This window comes from Peromyscus eremicus, chromosome 4, assembly GCF_949786415.1.
Source record: "Peromyscus eremicus chromosome 4, PerEre_H2_v1, whole genome shotgun sequence".
Lineage (NCBI taxonomy): Eukaryota > Metazoa > Chordata > Mammalia > Rodentia > Cricetidae > Peromyscus > Peromyscus eremicus.
In genome coordinates this window covers 68,863,807-68,884,082 of record NC_081419.1, presented here as the reverse complement: position 1 = coordinate 68,884,082, position 20,276 = coordinate 68,863,807, and the positions used below count along the sequence as shown (strand labels likewise).

At 49.1% G+C, this 20,276-nt stretch overlaps 1 protein-coding gene across 2 annotated transcripts in view; it reads left to right on the top strand.

The window, feature by feature from the left end:
- Window positions 1-268: 268 nt before the first annotated feature.
- Prdm11 (PR/SET domain 11) overlaps window positions 269-20,276 on the top strand; it is a 47,566-nt gene continuing 27,558 nt past the window's right edge. For both annotated transcript variants that reach the window (XM_059260979.1, XM_059260978.1), the window contains exons 1-3: window positions 269-493; window positions 822-925; window positions 1,388-1,650. In XM_059260979.1, the coding sequence (XP_059116962.1) occupies window positions 375-493; window positions 822-925; window positions 1,388-1,650 (486 nt within the window). In that variant the 5' untranslated portion in view covers window positions 269-374. The remainder of the gene's footprint in view (window positions 494-821; window positions 926-1,387; window positions 1,651-20,276) is intronic.

Here is a 20,276-nt window from a genome sequence, read left to right as displayed (position 1 = left end):
CACTCCCTCGGGGCCCCCCTTGGCAGAGTTTGTCAGGTTCTTGGGGGATCCTTGTGTCCTTTGGACTTAGTGTTCAGGCTGTGCTTCCCAGGCCTGTCTCCTGGCCTGAGCTGCCCCTGGGCCCTGACCCCATGGGGCTGGTGGCTCCAGTCGTCCCCAGGACCAGCCCTGGATAGAAATGGCATTTCCTCTTGGCCAGGCTACAGCTGTTTTTGTTGTCTGAGTTCTCAAGCGCTTCCTCTGGGGATGGCAGGGAGGGTAACCAGACTCCTAGGGACCCCTGCTCTCCCTCCCAGCCACTCACCCCTCTTCCCCTGTCTCTTTGATCTTCTTCCTGTGCTGGTCCGGCCTCCGATGCCTGTCCCCAGGACAGAATGACTGAGAACATGAAGGAGTGCTTGGCCCACACCAAGGCGACTGTTGGGGACATGGTGACAGTAGTGAAGACAGAGATCTGCTCACCACTCCGGGACCAGGAGTATGGCCAGCCCTGGTGAGGCCCCTGGGTGATGACTTGAGGAGGGAAGGGTGGGTGGCTGGGCTGGATTGGTTGGGGATCCAGGGGATGGCCACCTTCCTTCCTGGGCAGCTCCTGGGGTCAGAGGTGAGCAGGCACTAGATGAACTTGGGCAGAGTTGCTCAAGGCCCAACTCTCAGGAATTCACATGCTCCACCACTCCTGCAGCGGACGAGCCGCCTGTTCGAGTTCTTTGCCCATCTGCAACCCCCTGCCTCCTGGACAGGTGTCCAGCCTGTCCTTCCTCCTGTACTGTCTCTGATGGCTTCTTTGCTTTTCTTCTGTGGGCCCTTGCCCTGGCCAGCTCTAGGAGACCGGAGCCCACTTCCATGGAAGTTGAACCCAAGAAGCTGAAGGGAAAGCGTGACCTCATTGTGACCAAAAGCTTCCAGCAAGTGGACTTCTGGTGTAAGTGGAGTTGAGGCTCTAGGTGACTCTTCCCTTCACCCCATACCCCACCTGGCCCTGGTCTGGAAATATTGTGCCAGAGTTCCAATGAGAGGCATTCACCCAGGCACACCAGGGTTCAGCAGCCTCTCTTAGGTCTTAAAGCCCACAGATGTACAGTGGCATTTCCAGTTCAGGCCTGTGGCCCCAGAGCCATTTTTTTTTTTTACTTGAGACAAAAGCCTTGACATTGGCAGCGTGTCCTTCAACCCCCCAGGGAGGATCATGGGTTATTGCTGCTGATGGCCCTGGGCCTGCAGCTGGCTGAGCAGATCTAGGGCTGGGAGGCCTGAGTTAACATGCAGTGTGCTTTCCATTGCTCTAAGTGGTCCTCAGTGTGGCCTCTGGTAATTTTCTCAGCCACTGCAGGACGTCTTACGTGGCACCACCACTGAACTTTTCCTCTTCTTCACATCCCTCCAGTCTGTGAGTCCTGCCAAGAGTACTTCGTGGACGAGTGCCCGAGCCACGGTCCCCCCGTGTTTGTGTCCGACACGCCAGTGCCTGTGGGCATCCCGGATCGGGCAGCCCTTACCATTCCACAGGGCATGGAGGTGGTAAAGGAACCTGGTGGGGAGAGCGATGTGCGGTGTATAAATGAGGTCGTCCCCAAGGGTCACATCTTTGGCCCCTATGAGGGGCAGATCTCTACCCAGGACAAGTCAGCTGGCTTCTTCTCATGGTTGGTGAGTGTCCCCTGTACTAGTCCTTGGGAGACGTTGATAAGGGACTTGGGGGGAAACCAGCAGGGGATAATTTGTGCCCACACAAGTGCTCTTCTGTGGTTACCTATGGCTATATGGATGATGGATCTTGCTATCCCCTTGCCCCAGCCATGTGACCTTTGTCTTTTGGTGTCCAAGGGCCATGCTAAGGGATCCACCTCGGTAGCAAGGAGGTTAGTTATCACCAGGTAGAACTTAAGGCTAGTTTTCCCAAGTATCTTTTGTGTGCTTGTGCATGTGGGTATGCCTGTGTGTGTGTGTGTGTGTGTGTGTGTGTGTGTGTGTGTGTATACCCATGCATGTGCATCTGGCTGTCCATTCAGTAGTATTTACAAAGAGCTCAGCCAACCCCTCTTCCAAAGTGGAAGATTTGTAGCTGGGGGCTGCAGGGCCGTAGAACATGATATTTGGCTCAGAAAATGGGCATGGCGGGTGCTGGAGGGAAGGATTTCCACAAGACAGACATGGTTCCCATTCTTGGGAACAAATGGTCTCTTGGGAAGACAAGCATTGAACAAGCATGTACAAGTGGTTATTGACACCCGAGAGAGAGCACAGCACACTCTGGGACACTGTGCTTGTGGTGCCTGGAACTTGCATCCGGAATGTCCGCAAGCTTTGTTGTTCACTGTCCAATGACTTTGAACGTGTTACTTTCTTCTCTGGGCCTGTTCTGTGGCACAAGGTTAATGAGAGCTGCTGGTGAAGATTCCTGTTGGCCTGGCACCGTTCTTGGGACTGCGATTGCTAAGTCACTAAGACACTTGTCATTGCTTGATATTACTGCCGTTGGCCTGTGTGGTGGTTTGAATAGGAATGGCCCCCAAAGACGGATGAGTTTGAGTGTTTGGCCCATAGGGAATGGCATTATTAGGAGATGTGGCCTTGTTGGAGGAAGTGTGTCACTGTGGGGGCAGGCGTTGAGGTCTCCTATGTTCAAGCTGTACCCTGCGTGGCACAGTCTCCTGCTTCCTGGGGATCAAGAACTCTCAGTTCCTTCTCCAGCACCATGTCTGTCTGCATGTTGCCATGCTTCTCGACATGATAGTAGACTGAACTTCTGAAACTGTAAGCCAGCCCCAATTAGATGTTTTCCTCTGTAAGAGTTGTGATGGTCATGGCGTCTCTTCACAGCAATAGAAACCCTAACTAAGGCAGCCTGGTTGGGTTCCTTCAGTCTAAGGCTTGGAGAATGAATCACAGCTGGTCTTGGAAGGGGGCTAGAACTTCGTTCCATGCAGACAGAAGAGATAGGGAAGAAGTCTACTGTGGTGGCATTGGAAGCTAGCAGAGGTGGTGTGGGATCATTTCCCAAGCCCAAGGACTGAGGGAAGCTGGTGATGTGGCCAAGCAGAAGTGTAGCTAGGTCAGGTTGTGGCACCGAAAGTATTGGTCTCAGGGAGGAGGCTGGGGAGAGGGTTCATGTCACATGAGTATGGTGATGGCTTGAACTGAGGTCTGGAGGTGGGCGAATCTGAGAGATTCAGGAGGGAGAGCCCTGAGGTTGGTGAGATGGGCAGAGTGCCAAAGTGAGGAGTAGGGGCTTTCAGACACATAAGGAGGGATTCCTAGGACGGCTCATGGAGGAGAGGCAGAGGGGGAGGGGTGTCATGGGATGGTAGAGGAAAGCAGCAGGCCCATTCATACCCCATCTCTGCCTCTCCCTGAGCATCTCCCTGGTGCCAGGCCCAGTGGCAGGACAGATCAGATGTGAGTCGTCCTACCTGCATGGGCAGGAGATGGAACTAACCAAAAAATACTGAAAATACACATAACACTACTGGCAGGTGTTAGTGAAATAAGAAGCTGGGAAAAAGTAAAGAGCCAGGGGAACCCATGTGGCCAGAGGTCAGACGAGGCCTCCTGACACTGAGCTGGGGTTAAAGGAGGAGCATGGCCACCTGTGTTAGTCAGGGTTCTCCAGAGTAACAGAATTTATAGAATGAATGAATAAAGAATTAGTCTCTCTCTCTTTCTCTCTCTGTGTAGATAGATAGATAGATAGATAGATAGATAGATAGATAGATAGATAGATAGGTAGATAGATAGATGATAGATAGATGTCTTAGCTGGACATCTATATATGTCTTATAAGCTGGATGTCTTAGCTGGTCTTCAGTGTATGCCAGGTCCTGAAGTAGTAGGCTCTAATGCCAGTGACCTGCTGGCAAGGCCAGGGCTAGCGGCAAAGAGCAAAAGCTTCCTTCTTCCCCGTCCTTATGTAGGCTTCCGGCAGAAGGCATGACCCAGATCAGAAGTGGGTTTTCCCACCTCAAAGATCCAGATTAGAAATGGATCTTACCACTTCAAATTAGAGAAACATCCCTCACAGGTGTTTCCTTCCATATTTCGGTTTGAGTTAATTCCAGATGTAGTCAGGTTGACAATCAAGAAGAGCCACCACACCACCGAAGTACAGATTGGTGAGAGGTGTCAGATGGTGGACTTGCGTGAGCAAAGGCCCTGTGGCAGGAAGGGGCACACAGCATGCCCGAGCAGCAAACATGGGCTGGAAAAGGGATGGAGGTGTACCGTGTGGGGTCCAGTGCTGACTTCATTCCTTGAAGGGCTGTGGGAAGATTCCAAATTGTTTCAAGTAATGAGGAATGACCAGATCACATTAGTTGCTTTGTTTGTTTGTTTGTTTAGTTATTTGTTTTGCTGTGTATGTATATGCTCAGGGTTGTGGCGCGTACACGTGTGTGTGTGTGTGTGTGTGTGTGTGTGTGTGTGTGTGTGTGCGCGCGCGCGCGTGCCTGTGTGGAGCCAGAGGTCAATGTCAATGTCTTCCTAACTATTCTCCACCTTAGTTTTGAAACGGTCTCTTTCTAATCTAGAGGTCGCCAGTTCAGCTAGACTGGATGGCCAGTAACCCCCTGAGGGCTCTCCTGTCTCTACCTCCCCAGACTGGGATTCAAGGTGCATGCCACAGCATTGGGTTTTTACCCGGGTCCTGGGGATCAGCTCAGGTCTTCATGCTTGCACATCAAACACTATCCACTGAGCCATGTTCCCAACCCCACGTTAAGGTTGTGGATGAGCAACTTCTGCGGCAGCCTACAGAACTACTGTGGCACTGGTTAGGAAGCGGGTAGTGAGTCAGTGTGATTTCAAGCCTGCAGTGGAGCTGGCGTCGGTGGAGACAGGGAAGAGACATGGTGAAGGGAAGACCACCTTAGGACCGGATGGAGGTTGAGGGCCAGTCAGGATGGAGTGGCTTCAGTAAGGGAACCAAGTGTCACTTGCAGCTTTGATCCTCCCTGCCTCTCACCCAGCAGATGGGTAGACGTGCCTTCACTTCTGAAGACTTCCAGGTGGAGAGAAGGTTGAGTACGATTGGGACTCCATTGTCCGTCTTGTTGAATGTTGATGCCAGCAGGCAGGTGGATGTACAGTTCTGGAACCTACAGAGGAAGTACAGAGATGTTACTTGTGTTTGAAGATGGCTAGTAGAGGTGGATGGGATCCAGCCTCAGTGTCAAGGGACTTCAACAGTTCATAGTCCAGAAGGGAGCATGGGAGAGCGTGTCACTGGAGGAGAAGCAGGCCAGGAGAATGGCCTGTCTGCACAGCAAGGAGAGAGCTCTAAAGGCTGCAGGACCAGTGGGTCTCGTGTGGCTGGGAAGCCCGGGAGGACAGGGCTCACAAGTGTCTGTTGGGTCTTGTGCCTGCAAGAGCATTGTGACATTGGCAGGAATAGTAGGCCTCAGCCTGGGATTTCTGTACCCACATGGTATTGGGCAATACTGACAGCTCAGGGTGGGCGTGTGCTACTGGTACCTAGAGACAGTGGCGAGGGTCAGTGTTAAGTGATGTGCACTGCCTGGGACTGCAGCCCACAACAAAAGCTTATCAGTTGCCCCTTGCAGGAGAGTACTGGAGCTGGGCACCTGATTAGCATAGAGGTGGCCAGCAGAACAGCTTCTCAGAAATTTACTTAGAGCTCAGAAGTGGAAAAGAGAGATAAGAGAGGCAGATGGTGATTGGAGGAAGCCACTGGGGTCAGTGGAGCTGCTACTAGAGAGAAGTTAGCATCAGCATCCTTGAGGCCAGCAGGAGGAGCGCTCTGGAAAGAAACTGGGAGGATGAGGGAAGAACACCAGCCATATGCATTTGTAGCACCTCTAGAAGGTTCTGAAGAAGCAACTGGGTATGGAAAGGAGTAGGTCAGCATATTTTCCATCACCTAAGGGACAGCCCAGGTAGGTAGGTGTGGGAGGCCGAACAATAGCTCTGTGAGGATTAGTGTTAATTGCCAACTTGGCAGAATCTGGAGTCACCTAGGAGACAAGGTTCCAGGGGATTATTGAGCCCCTGGCATGCCTGTAGGGAGATTATCTTGATAGACTGATTGATGTGGGAAGACCCATCTTAATTATGGGTGACAACATTTCCTAGGCCAGGATCCTGGATTATATAACATGGAGAGTTGAGCACAGGTGTTCACTCCTCTTTGCGTCTAGACTGTGGATGCAATACAGCTAGCTGCCTCGAGCTCTTGCTCAAGGGACTTCCCCATCTTGATAGACTCGGGAAATGTGAGCCAAAGTGACCCTTCCTTCCGTAAATTGGCTTTGTCAGATGAGATTAAGAGGTTCCGTAGTGCCTTTGTCCCCAGAACGTGTGGCCCTTTTGGTGGTAGAAGGTGGTAGCATCTGTAGTCACAGTGAACATCTTGGGACACGGAGACAATCTTAGGTTTTCTGGCTGGGTTCAAGGAAATTACAGAATTCTTTCTTGGAGGGAGACAGGAGGGTCAGGGTTAAATCAGACGCGGGGACATGGTGCCTGCTGGCTTCCCAGAAGTGGTGGAGTCTGGGAGTGGTTGGGACAAACAGCTGAGGTGCCTATTAACACATCAAAGCAGACTCTGGCGTCCAGTGTCTCCCTCAGTCCCTACCTGTTACAGGGTCCTCCTGGCTAGCATACCCTATCCCCATCCTGAACTCTCCAGCCCAGGGCCTGGGCTGGGCCCCTTTTCTCAGCTTTTCTTTTCTATATAACCCAGCCATTTTTGCTAAGTGGTCCTTTTGGTCTCTTGTTCTCCTGGTTCAGTTCTGGCCTCTTGGTTCCTGGTTCCTCTCTCTTTCTTTCTTGTCCTCCTACTCCCTCTCATCTCCCAGTTCAGTCTGGACCCTTCCAGCCTTTGCCTGTGATCTCTCTTATATCTATAATAAAAACTTCAATCCCGTAGGAGCAATCATGTCCTCCTTTTATTTCTTCCCCATGCTGGTGGCCTATAGATGTGGAGAAATAGATGATGAGACAGATTCTTGATTGGAGGAGTTCTGACCTCCAGAATTGTAAAAGAATATATTTGCTTTGGTCAAAGTGAGAGACAAAGAGAGAGACAGAGAACGAGAGACAGAGAGACAGAGAGAGAGACAGAGAGACAGAGACAGAGACAGAGAGAATGTGTTTTCCTGCAGCAGTAGGAAACATAGACTGATGGAGGAGGCATGTGTGTCAGGGACACTGGCTAAAAAAGTGCAGGGTGGTAGATGGAGGTGGATAGGTCCCACAGCAGGGATTTGACCTTCAGAATCTCTAGCAGTGAGTAATACCAAAGACTTGAAGAGAGTGAGTGGTCAGGGAGGCTCAAGAAAGCAAGAACGTGTGTGCGTGTGCATGTGTGTGTGTGTATGTGTGTGTGTATGTGTGTGTGTATGTGTGTGTGTATGTGTGTGTGTGTGTATGTGTGTGTGTATGTGTGTGTGTGTGTGTGTGTGTGTGTGTGTGTGTGTGTATCCCACATATGTCAGGGGCGGCGGCTGTTTGGACCTCACTGGGGAGCCCAGGGAGCAGCTTGGCCTACTTAGATGATAAATGAGAAAGGAAAGAAAAGATCTGAACCATGACACTGACTTGGGGCTGGAATCTGGAAACCCTGCATCGTAAATAAACTCCGCTCATTCGTCAAATCCTGTCCCCAAGCTCTCCTTGCTATTAGCTTTTCCTTGACCATCTTCCTGGTTTCGGAAGCCCTGGCCCCATCCACGAACACATGTTTGCAGTTACGGAGATGGCTCTGTTCAAATGCTTGCTGTACAGGCACGAGGACCTGAGTTTGAGCTCCAGAACTCGTGTAAAAAAGCAAGCTGTGGTGGCTAACTCTTACAATCCCAGCACTGGGGAGGTGGAGGCAGGCAAATCCCTGGATTTCCCTGGCCAGCGTTTCTAGCCAAGTGAGTGAGCTCTAGGCCAGTGAGAGGCCTTGTGCAAAAAAAAAAAAAAAAAAGGTGGAATGGTTTTGGGGAAAGACACCTGTTATTGACCTCTGGCTTTCAAAGCCACTCATATATGGGTGTGCACACACACACACACACACTACTGTTTTGTGCACAATAGCACAATGACATGTGCACACAGCACTCCAGTGGGAATGGAGCCTGATCATAACACACACAACCCTTAGTGCTTACTGAGCCGCTGACACCTGGCCAGGGGTGGACTTGGCACTAAAAACATTGCTCATGCTTCTGCAGTGTTCTTCCTGTGACACCGTGTATTTATTGTCATCCTACTGGGGGTGATATGGGCCACTGCATACAAGACTAAGCAGCTAGGCAGAGCTCCAGTGGGTTTCAGGCCTGTTGCTGTCTGGCTGCAGAGCCTGCCTCATCTCACAGCTTGGTCCTCTCTATCTCCCTTCCTTCTGGGCCTTTCCCTTTCTGCTTCTCTTGATTGGGTCTTTTCTCCTCTGTCTTGCCCAGCATCAATTCTCTCCCTGACTCTACTCAACTGGAGGAGAGCTGGCCCCACTGTGTGCTGACTGCAAGTGAGGCCCTGGGTTTCCAGGGATGGAAGGCCGCCCTCCACTGCCTGGCCGCCCTGGCATGAGTTGTACACTCAGTTCTGACTGCTTTGACAAGATACGCCCCTTCCTCTGCTCTCTCAGCCCAGTGGAATTTATCCTGCTGTAAATCATGGATCAAACGCCCCCCACCCCCAGGTCCCGCAGGCCAGGCCAGTGCGGCACCAGGTGCTTCGAGTCACTGTGTGACCCTGTGGTTTGGAAAAGAGGCAGAAGAAAGAGGAGGCAGCAAAGGTTTCTATTTTAAGTTTGTCATCCAGTCCACGTTTTGTTCCGGAGAGGATGTAGGGCAGCCTAGCCAGGTGTGCAAAATAGACCACAGTGGGGTACTACAACTAAGAGAGAGGAAAGAAAAGTGGGGGTCTCACGATGGGGCCAGGAGTTAACAGGCTAAATCTCAGGGGGCTCAGAGAAGCACAGAGCCTCAGGCTTGTCCAGCGAGTAAGGAGGGGACATTTCAGACAGATTGGAGTGTGTGTGCATGGGTGTGTACAGGTGAACAAGTGCTTTGCTTGTGTGTGTGTGTGTGTGTGTGTGTGTGCACTTGTGTGTGCCCCTGCAGAGGCCAGAGCTCTTACATTTTGAGACAGTGTTTTCTCTTCCTGAACCCAGAGTTCCCTGATTGGCTAGACTGGATCATCAGTGAGTCCTAGGATCTTTGGTCCTGGTACCCCAGCACTACCATGCACAGCTTTTCGGTGGGTTCTGGGGATTCAAACTGAGGTCCTGAGGCTTGCGTGACAACCACTTTATCAACCGAGTGCCCTCATCCTGAACAGGTGCTTTTTTGTGCTTGTTTATTTAATGTCTACTAATCCTTAACTATGAAAATTTAAAAGAGCCTGGTGTGGTCACGCACACCTGTAGTCTCCACACCCAGAAGGCTACGGCAGGAGGATCACCAGAGTCTGAGGCCAGCCTGGGTTACATACTGTGATGTTGTCTGATAAAATCCAAAACCCCAAACCAAACCAGAAAGCTCTGCAGAAAGATGTAAGAATAGTGTAGAGAACACTTTGCTGTTAGGATCACCTGTTGCTACATCTTATAACATTTATGCTTGTTTTTATAGGTGTGTGTGTGTGTGTGTGTGTGTGTGTGTGTGTGTGTGTGTGTCCCCAGTCCAAACCTTTTCATAACGTAGTTTGGGGGCTGGAGAGATGGTGTAGCAGTTAGGAGCATTTGCTGCTCTTCCAGAAGCCCCAAATTTAGGTCCCAGCCCTTGTCTAGCAGCAGCTCACCGCTGTCCATCGCTCCAGCTCCAGGGACTCCAGCACCCTCTTCTGGCCTCTGCAGGCAACCTCACACACATAGCACACATGTGTGAAACTAAGGGTTTTTCACTTGCTTGTTTCTATCTTGAAGTGGTTAGGACCCACGGAATGCCCAGTCTCTGTCCTGGCTACCGCACTATACCCGCCATAGCACAGCAACCCCCAGATGACTCAGGAATCAGGGAGTGCAGATTGTCTTCCAATAAAATGTTATTGAGGGCCTCAAAAATCTGATTTGTATGTGATTTCAAATAAAATTTGAATTTCATATAAATGTAAAAACCGTAGAAGTGAAGTTACATGGAAAAAAAATTTCCATTTTTTTAAAGGTGCACAAACCATTCTTAGTTCACAGGGGTATGTGAAAACGGGGTGGGGGCACACCGGATGTGACCTGCCATCAGTAGCTGCCTGACTTCTGTCATATGCCACTCTGGGTTATTGCTCCAGGCATGTCTCATATGTGTAATGTTGTCTTGTCGCTACTTCGTAATCAATTTCCCAGCTGCACGAGGAGCACTCTTAATGAAGGCTCTTGCCTGGAGCCTTTCAGTGGCACAAGCAACCGTGGTGGTCATGCTTCTTAAGCTCCTCCTTCTCCATCCTGATAGTGATGCTTACTAAAGCATGCAGCCGATACAATGTTTATAGGATGGTCCACAGTTCCCATTGATCTCATTCTTCACTTCCGGCCAGCTCAGATCATGCGTTTTCCCGACAGCAGTGTTGCATCTTTCTCATTGGGTGGGAAAGGCAGTATTAAAAATAAATTCACCTGTAGAGTGACTGGAACGGGGAACCCTTGCCCCGCACAGTTGAGACCAACCAAACTGTTTGAACGCCATAGTTTCATAGGTAGTGTTTCTGGTGAGGCTGGGAGAGTCTCTAGACACCCAGGGTTCTCTGGAGTCGGAATACTCACGACTTTGCACACCTTTGCATGTCATGCTTGAGTCTCTCTCTCTCTCTCTCTCTCTCTCTCTCTCTCTCTCTCTCTCTCTCTCTCTCTCTCTCTCTCGTATGTAATGTGCATGTGTATCTGTGCACATACGTGTGCATGCCTGTGGAGGCCTGAAGCACACATCCAGTGTCTTCTTCAGTAGCTCTCCACGTCATTGATTGAGGCAGGGTCTCTTGCTGAATCTACGGCTAGCTTTTGTCTGGAATTCACTGTGTCCGTGTCCTGAGTCCTGCCCCACCTGCCCAGCTTTTACTCGGAGTCTGGGGATGTGAACCCCACTCTTTGAGTCAGTGCAGCAAGCGCTTTATCCGCTGAGCCACGTCCCTAGCCCTAGTGATCTCGTTATTTCCCCATGTTTGTCTCAGCTTTGAGGGGACATCTTTGGTTACTGTTTTACTATTACTGTTACTTTCTCGAGCTTTGCCAGAAAGGAGTATTCACTTAGACAGTGTGCATCTGTCTTTTGGTCACTGCCTAGTGACAAGTAGTAGTAATTGATAGTGCCAAGTCAAGTCTTCTGTGACACCAGCTTACTCGGTGTCATGAAACGGGGGCAATTAGTGTTTCCTGTAAACGGCCAGATGGGTAACTCTTCCCATTGTGTGGGTCACAGTGTCTCTGGCAAGGACAGATGCCCTTAGGACGGTGCTATGTCCTGATAAACCCAGAATGTACTTAGGTCATCTCCTCTCCCAGCATCCCAGCTCTGTGACACAGTGCTCTGTGCAGGACTGGTTGTCCCCTGTGACTGCAGAGGTACCAGGATATGACTCACTGCTGCTGATCTGTTTGGAAAAACCCTTCTGAACGGCAGCATGGTGCTTTCACATCTGTGTTTTACTTTTCCTCTGGCCATTCCAGTTTACATTTGTGTTGCCTTTAGCCAGGCAGGTTCTTCTAGGTTTCTTTCCATCCTTGCTCAAGGCCCTTCCTGCTCCAAACTGTCTTTCTAGTCCCATCTCGTGTACTTCCTGAGGCCCACTGTAGGACCTGAAGATGTCCTTTGCTTCCCCAGGAGGAAGGGGTGGGTGGGTGGTCCTGAGACTGGTGCAGTGGGGTCAGGTGCCCTTCCCTGGCAGAACCATGCGACTCTCAAGGGGAAGTACTGTGTGGAGTGGCCAAAGGGCTCTGGACAGTTCAGATCCTGGCACTTCAACTGAAATGGAAGCCTGGCTTTGAGTCTGTCATCTGTTTTTGGTGTGCTCCAGCATCGATATAGGAAACAAGCACACAGCCTCTGGAAGACACCCGGAGTTATGAGTATTGATGTTCAGCCGGCCGGGGGCCTGTGGTGACAGGTGACAGGCTGGTTTGATTGTCCCCGGCCAACTTTACATGGCTTCAGGAAGGGATAGAGAATGTGAATATGTTGGACTTGGATGTAAGATCTAGATTCGAATAGGCCTCATTTACTACATCTCCAGGGCTTTTCTTATTTTTTTATTCTTCTTATATTTCTTATAATTTTTTATTCTTCTCTCATATATTCCATCCCAACCACAGTTTCCTCTCCCTCCCTTCTCCCCACTCTCTCCCCCCACCTCCTCTCTCCTCTAGATCTATGCCCCTGCCATCTCCTCTCAGAAAAGAGCAGGCCTCCCAGGGACATCAACCAAACCTGGCATAATATGCTACAATAAGACTAGGTGCAGAGCATCAAATCCAGGCTGGACGAGGCAACACAGCCTATTTATGGGGAAAAGGGCCCTATAACTAGGCAAAAGAGTCAGCGATTGTCCCTACTTCCAGTTAGGAATCCCACAAGACCACCAAGCTTCTCAGCCATAATATATGTAGAGGATGTAGGACAGATCCCTACAGGGACCCTGATCTCTGTGAGCTCCCAGGAGTCCTGGTCAGTTGATCCTGTGGACCATGTTCTCGTGGTGTTCCTGACGCCTCTGGTTCCTCAGATCCTTCCTCCCCCTCTTCCATAGGACTCCTCGAATACCACCTAATGTTTGGCTGTGGGTCTCTGCATCTGCTCCCGTCAGTTGCTGGACGGAGTCTCTCTGGTCTCTTGGATGAGGATTCTGCTAGGCTCCGGTCCCAGAACATTCTGCAGGCAGGACAAGCTATAGGTTGAAGGTTTTGTGTTTGGGTTGGTGTCCCAATCCCTCCACTTGAGGCCTTGCCTGGTTACAGAAGATGGCCAGTTCAGGCTCTGTGTCCCCCATTACTATGGGTCTTTGCTAGGGTTACTCTCATAGATTCCATGGACTTTCCATTGCACTAGGTTTCCACCTTGCCCTTGAAATGCCCCCAATTCCAGTAGTTTCCCCCAGTATGCCCCCTAGTTGATCCTTCCTATTCCCAACCCTGCCCTCCCCTAGTCCACCCACAAAACCATTTTTTCCCTCTTCCCAAGGAGATCCTTGCATTCCCCCCTTTAATCCCTTCTTGTTACTTAGCCTCTCTAGGTCTGTGGATTGTAGCATGACTGACCTTTACTTAACAGCTAATATCCACTTATGAGTGAGTACATACCATGTTTGTCTTTCTGGGTCTGGGTTACCTCACTTAGGATGATTTTTTTCTAGTCCATAGATTTGCCTGCAAATTTCATGATGTCATTGTTTTCTACAGCTGAGTAGTACTCCATTGTGTTAATGTACTCCATTTTCCTTATCCATTCTTTGGTTGAAGGACATCTAGCTTGTTTCCAGTTTCTGGCTATTATGAATAAAGCTGCTATGAACATCGTGGAGCAAGTGTCCTTGTGGTAGGATAGAGTGTCCTTTGGGTATATGTCTAAAAATGGTAAAGCTGGGTCTTGAGGTAGATCTATTCCCAATTAAGTATTAAAAATAAAGAAGACTCACTATTGTTCATGGCAATGAATGCACAGAACTAAAGAAACCCATCCTGGTGGCAGTTCCAGGAAGAGTCTGCAATCACCAAACTCCCAGAGGCAGAGACAGAATGGCGGGCAGTTGCTGAGAGCTGGGACACAGGGAAGCACTGCCAGAGAGTGCCAAGTGTTTATCATGTGAGACAACAGGTCCTTGAGTCACCGTAGAGCTCAGGGCCTGGACTACACAGTGCTGTGTCAGAGCTGCCGAGGGCAGTGTGGACACTTGGTGGAGTCATAGTAACAATGCTGTTAAGGCAGAAGCAGCAAGAACCTGAGGAGGCAATGGGCATGGGCTGTGCTGATGTCTTGTGGTGTGTACTTCTTCCCAGACACATCGAGTGCTATCTGTTACACATACACACCGGTGGGTGTGCCAGTCAGACCTCAATAAGGTGTTTTTGTAAAAATAAATTTGATAAACAGCATTTGAAGAGCAGTAAAAGGAAATACTCATTGCTTTATTGCAATGATGATAATGGACTAAACTTCTGAAACCGTAAGCAAGCCCCCAATTAAATGCTCTCTGTTATAAAAGTTGCCTTGGTCATGGTGTCTCTTCACAGCAATAACACAGTGACTAAGACAGAAGTTGGTACCAGAGACTGGGGTATTGCTGTGACAGGCCTGATGATACTGTTTGGTGGAGGAATGTGGAAGACTCTGAGACTTTGGACTAGAAAAGCAGTTGGGTGCTTTAAGGGATGGGGGGTTCTTAATGGGCCATCCCAGTAGGAGCATGGAAGACAGTGCTGGGGACAGTTTGTACTATGGAGGCCCAGATCAAGAAGTTTCAGAGAGGAACTGTTGTTGTTTTTGCTCTTTTTGGGGGGGCCTGCCATCCATCTCCCAGATAAACACACACACTAGAGGCTTATTCTTAATTATAAATGTCTGGCCTTAGCTTGGCTTGTTTCTAGCCAAATTTTCTTCAGTTAAATTTATCCCACTTACCTTTGCCTCTGGGCTTTTCCTTTTCTATTCCTGTATATACCTTTTTCTGTTTTTTACTCTGTGGCTTGCTGTGTAGCTGGGTGGCTGACCTCTGGAGTCCTATTCTTTCTCTGGCTACTTCTTTTTTCCTCCCAGATTTTTCCTTCTATATATTCTTTCTGCCTGCCAGCCCCACCTATCCTTTCTCCCACCTTGCTATTGGCCATTCAGTTCTTTATTAGACCATCAGGTGTTTTAGACAGGCACAGTAACACAGCTTTAAACAAATGCAACATAACAAAACATAAACAAAAGTAACACACCTTAAATAATATTCTACAACAAAGAAGAGCATTATTAAGTGGCCTAGAGACTGTTTCTGTGGTATTTTGGCAAAGAATGTGGCTGCTTTTTCCTCTTGTTCTGGAAATCTGCCTGAGGCTAAATTGAAGAGTTTTGGGTTAATGGAACTGGCGGAGGAGATTTTTAGGGCAGCCCAGTCTTGATTGTGTCCTGTGGTTGTTAGTAGTCATTTATTCAGACCTGTCGTGAAAAGAAGCAAGCTGGATAAAAAGAAATACAAATGTAATGTGGGAGCCAAATCCTGTGCTCAGGGAGATAAAAAGTTTAAAGAAAAGCCTGATGCTAAAAGTCAAGTCAACCTTAGAATAAGACTCCACCCAGCTAAGGTTCTAACTTGTGAGAAGGATTAAAGTGAAGGAAACCATTGACCACAGACCCCAAGATGTTGGAGATGCCAGAGTCACGGGATACCTGCCCAGGAAAACTGCAGACCACATGTGGAACCAGCCCACATGTGGAAAGAAGTGTGTTGTAGTCAACAAAGCTGGAAGGAGTTGGACATTTGAAGAGTGCTTTAATATCAGACATGGAGATGCGGAATTTGTGGTTTGCCCTGCTGGTTTCTGGTCTTGCTTTGGTGCACTATTTCCTCACTGTGTTCCCTTTCCTCCCTTTTAGTCTGGCAATATATATCCTGTGCCACTGTATGTTGGAAGTATGTGTTCTGCTTTTTGATTTTGATTTTACAGGGGGATTGCAGTTAAGAGATTGCCATGAGTCTCAGAAGAGACTTGGAACTTTGAACTTTTAAACACTGTTGAGACTGGTAGACATGGGAACTTTTGAAGTTGGACTAAATGCATTCCTGCATTATGATATGGCTATAAGTGTATTGGGGATGAAGAGTGGAATGTGGTGGTTTGAATAAGAGCAACCTCCATAGGCTCATATATTTGATGCTTAGTCACCCGGGAGTGGCACTATTTGAAAGGACTCGAATGATTAGAAAGTGTGGCTTGTTGGAGGAAAAGGGTGGGATTTGAGATTTCAAAAGCCTATGCCAAGCTCTCTGTCTCTCTGTCTCTCTGTCTGTCTCTCTCTGTCTCTGTCTCTCTCTCTGTCTGTCTCTATCTCTCTGTCTCTGTCTCTGTCTCTGTCTCTGTCTCTGTCTGTCTCTCTCTCTCTCTCTCTCTGCCTATAGATCAGGATATAGCTCTCAGCTACTACTCCAGCACCTGCCTGCATGCGACCATGCTCCCCACCATAAGGATAATGGACTAAACCTCTGAAACTATAAGCCCCCAGTTAAACGCTTTCTTTTATAAGAATTGCCTTGGTCATGGTGTCTCTTCAAATCAGTAGAACAGTGACTAACACAACTGCCTTCACCACTTTGTCCCTCGAGTTCGTCTCTCTAGCTGCTCTCTTGATGGCATTTACTGAATGACTGAGTGCTTGAATCAAGAAAATCCTGAATTGTAGTAAAGCTAAGCCAAGGAACATCCCCCAGGACACCTTGAGGCCTGATCCAGCCATAGAGGCTTCAGGTAGCTTCCGTGTTAATCCCAGCCCAGCTTTTCCCCTCTGCTCTGTAAGGGACAGAAAGGTAATTAGTACCACTCTGCGTTGGCTGGCAGACACCACCCCCTTGTCATTAATTCCTTGTTGAATTGACAAGGACCATTTGGTCTTTTCTTAATGGCACTTGCAGTCATGATGGCTGATAGCCACCATTAGCCTTATGCCTTCTGCTGTGGTCAAGGCTACAAGGGTGCAAAGGTGCTCTGGTTTTATAGAGAAAATTGAGGTCTTCCCAGTGAAACCCCTGCCCAAGGCCACACGTGCAGCTCCTGAACTGTGAGCTGAGATTTCAGCCCACTGGGAGCTGTGACAGAACCGCGCAGTGTTGGCGTAAGGACCGGACTCCGGGCCACTCCATGGAGGTCCCTGTAGACTAGGGCGTCTGTCATCTGGGGAGACTGTGGAGGAGAGGAGGCCTGAGCCGCAGCACGTCTGGCCTTTTTGTCTTAAATTGTGTGTGTTTGCACTTGTCCCTGTGTGTGCAGGTACGTGTGTTCATGTGTGTAGAGGCCAGAATTCAACCTTGGGTGTCATACCTCCGAGGCCCATCTTACTTTTGTTTTGGTTTGTTTTTAAAACAAGCTTTCTCACTTGGCCTGAGGCTTGTGGATTGGCTAGACTGGCTGGCTGGCAAGCCCCAGAGATACTCTCGTGTCCATCTTCCCAGTGTCAGGATGGCAAGGTTGCATCACCATGCCCAGCTTTTTTAATTCAGATTCTGAAGATTGAACTCAGGTCTTCGTGTCTGAACAGCAAGCGCTTCGCCTCCAGCTGGCTCGTCTTCCCGGCATCCTGTTTCTGAGACTGTCGGAAGCACGATGGCTGGTTAGGCTCATCCACAAAGGAGAAACACCCCCGCTTCTCTCTCCTCCTCTAGAGGTAAAGCGGAGTTGAAGGTTTGCAGAGCATGCTCCATCCTCTGATCCTGTAAGCACAGCCACAGCTGCGCTAGTGTGTGACCACCTGCTGGTAATGCTGGGGCGTGCATACTGGTTTCTGGGGTGACAAAGCTCCTGATGTGTCTGGATTCCCTGAATGCCAGGTTGGGACGGATGGTTTGAATGTGGTACTTCATTGCACAGAGAGTATGGCGCCGGTTAGTTTTGATTACTACAGAGAAGTCCGAGTAGTGTGAGCGTGTGGTACTGGGAATAGAACCCAGGGCCTTGCTTGTGTTAGCTGAGGGATCCTCTGTAATGTTGCATCCCCAGTGCTCATTGCTGTAACAGCTAAATTGGGAACTGGATTCATAATTTCAGCTGTTTAAATCCCTGACCACTTGACTGCTTTGCTTTGAGGCCTGCTGCGAGGCAGTACATTATACTGGGGAGCATAGGCAGGCAAGCTGCTACACCACATGGCCCCTGGGAAGAGACTATCGTCTTCCCATAGTGCTGAGCTGAGGACCAAATTACTAACTCAGGAGCTTAGGGGAATATTCCCCAGGTCTGAGCCGTAGCCACACAGATAACAGGAAAGGGTAGTGAAAGAGCTAGGCGAGTGGTAAGTTCTGAGTGAGTTCTTCCCTTTTAAAAGTGTGAAATCTGATGCCTTGTGAGTTTTGCTGATGGCTGTGTCTCACAGCTGCTTTAGGAAAGTCCAACAAGCTAACAGCTGGCCCGGGTTAGAAACCCTTAGACCCTGGCGAGGGAGCCTCTCCCTCATCACGGCTAACAGACACCATCAACGGAAATGATCTTTGCCACTAGGGTCTTGAAAAAAGTGATGGGATGTCATAGAGCTAATACGCTAGAGCTAATATGGGGGAGACCAGGGCTGTGGCAGGGGAGAGTTTGCTCAGATCAGGAGGGCCTGCAGAGGTGACATAGTCTGAGAGCCACAGATCAGAAAGGAGCTGCTGTTACAGCTCAGTGAGGAAAAGTTTTAAGAGGATGTGGTCACTTGGGGGCCATTTCTGTGAGCTCTCGCCATTAGGTATTGTTTCTCAGTATTCGTTTCTATAATCAAGGACTCCATAGAGAAGGGGAAAGGAAGGAGGGCTTATTTTAGCTCAGGGTTTCAGAGGGCTTTCAGACCGTCATAGTAGGGAAGGGCTGGCAGAGTTTGTGGTGGTGGGAGCGTGTGGTGAAGACGCCGCACATAGAAGGCAGAATGAAGGGCCAGAGCCAGAGTCTGCCAGCCAGGCCCCACCTCCTGAAGTCTTCACACCCTTCAAAATAGTGCCACCAACAGGGGACCACACGGTCAAAACGCGAGCCTGAGGGGAACATTCCAGACGAGACTATTCCATTTTCTAAATTTTTGCAAAACAGTGTTGCATGTTGTTCGTAGAAGAGGATCATGTGTGTGGCAAAAATGGGGTGAGGGGTCCCCAGCTTCAGGACGTGGTTATCCTTGGAGGGGGGAAGTGGGGAAGGAGTTGGAGGCAGAGCTGGTCTTTACTTGGGATTTATAATTTTTATTTATTTAAATATTATTTTATAATATTTATTTATTTATTTATTTGTTGTGTGCATGTGTGTATGCATATGTGTGTGTGCACATGCACGTGTGTGGTATGTGTTCATGCCTGTGAGTATACATGTGTGTGTGTGTGTGTGTGTGTGTGTACATGCACATGTGTGTGTGTTCATGTGTGTATGTGTACAGGCCTATGTGCGTGCATGTGTGTGCAGGCGTTTGGTGAGAGGACAGCTCTCAGGAACTGGTTCTTTCCTGTCTCCATCTATGATCTGGGGATGAAATTCAGGTTGTCAGGCCCATGTCCTCATGCCTATACCCACTGAGTCATCTTCCTATCCCAGCCTGGGATTTTTTTGAAGCCAAGGGAAAGATCTGAGAGGAACATGACTAGTGTGCATTCTGTTGGTTCTTGCTGTCAGCTCCATTATCCTCTTACCATTTTGGAGTGCTTGGAATACTCCAGGAGTATGATTCTTTTAAAGGTATGGAAAAGAGATTCTGGGCATGGCTGAAAGCTGGCTGACTGCCCCTCAGAACAAGCTGCAGCAAAGTGAGGGGCAGAGAGAGACTAGGTTAGTTACCTTTCCCCTTACCGTGACAGAATGCCCAACATACCCAGCTAAACAAAGGAGCGTTTATTTTTGGCTCACAGTCTTGAAGGGTCCAGTCCATAGTCTTCGGCTCCATTAATCCTGGACCTGTAGTGAGGCAGAGCATGGCAGTAGGAGCCTGAGGAGGAGGATGTTTACCTCATGGTGGACAGGAAGCAGAGAACAAGGGGCAACCTAGTGTATCTTTCACAGCACTCTCCAAGTAGATCTTCCTCTTGGAGTTCTCAGCACCTCCTGAAGTAGCACCAGACAGAGACCGTATGCTCAGCACAGGAGCCTGATGTGCACACTTCATGTTCAACCCGGAACAGGCCAAGGTCAGGCAGACAGGTTGGCAGGACTCAGGTGCACGGGCCTGAAAGGCTATAACCGTGAATGTGAATTTCATCATACGCTCAATGGATAAAACCTGGAGATGGAGAGCGGCATGGTCTGATTTCAATCGACAAACACTTGGTCTTCCATTTTGAGGAGAATGGATAGAATCTTAACATTAGTATCGAGGGGCTTGTGGGGTTGCTCTGTACCACCTAGTCCTCGGGGAACTAGCCTTGATCTAGCATATTTTTCCACAATTAGGAAATTCTGTGTTATATGCTAATTATATCTCATCTAAGCTGTGGAAACAAGAAAGGAGGAACATGTCACTGTGAAACTCAAAGAGACAAATGAAAAAAGGAGACAGATCTTCAAAATAATATTGAAAGTGAAAAACGTTTATTAAATGAAAGATACTCATTAAAAAGGAAACAAAGACATTGGGCGTGGTGGCGAATGCCTGTAATTCCAGCAATCAGGAGGCTGAGTAGGAGGAGAGTTCCACTCAGCCTGAGCT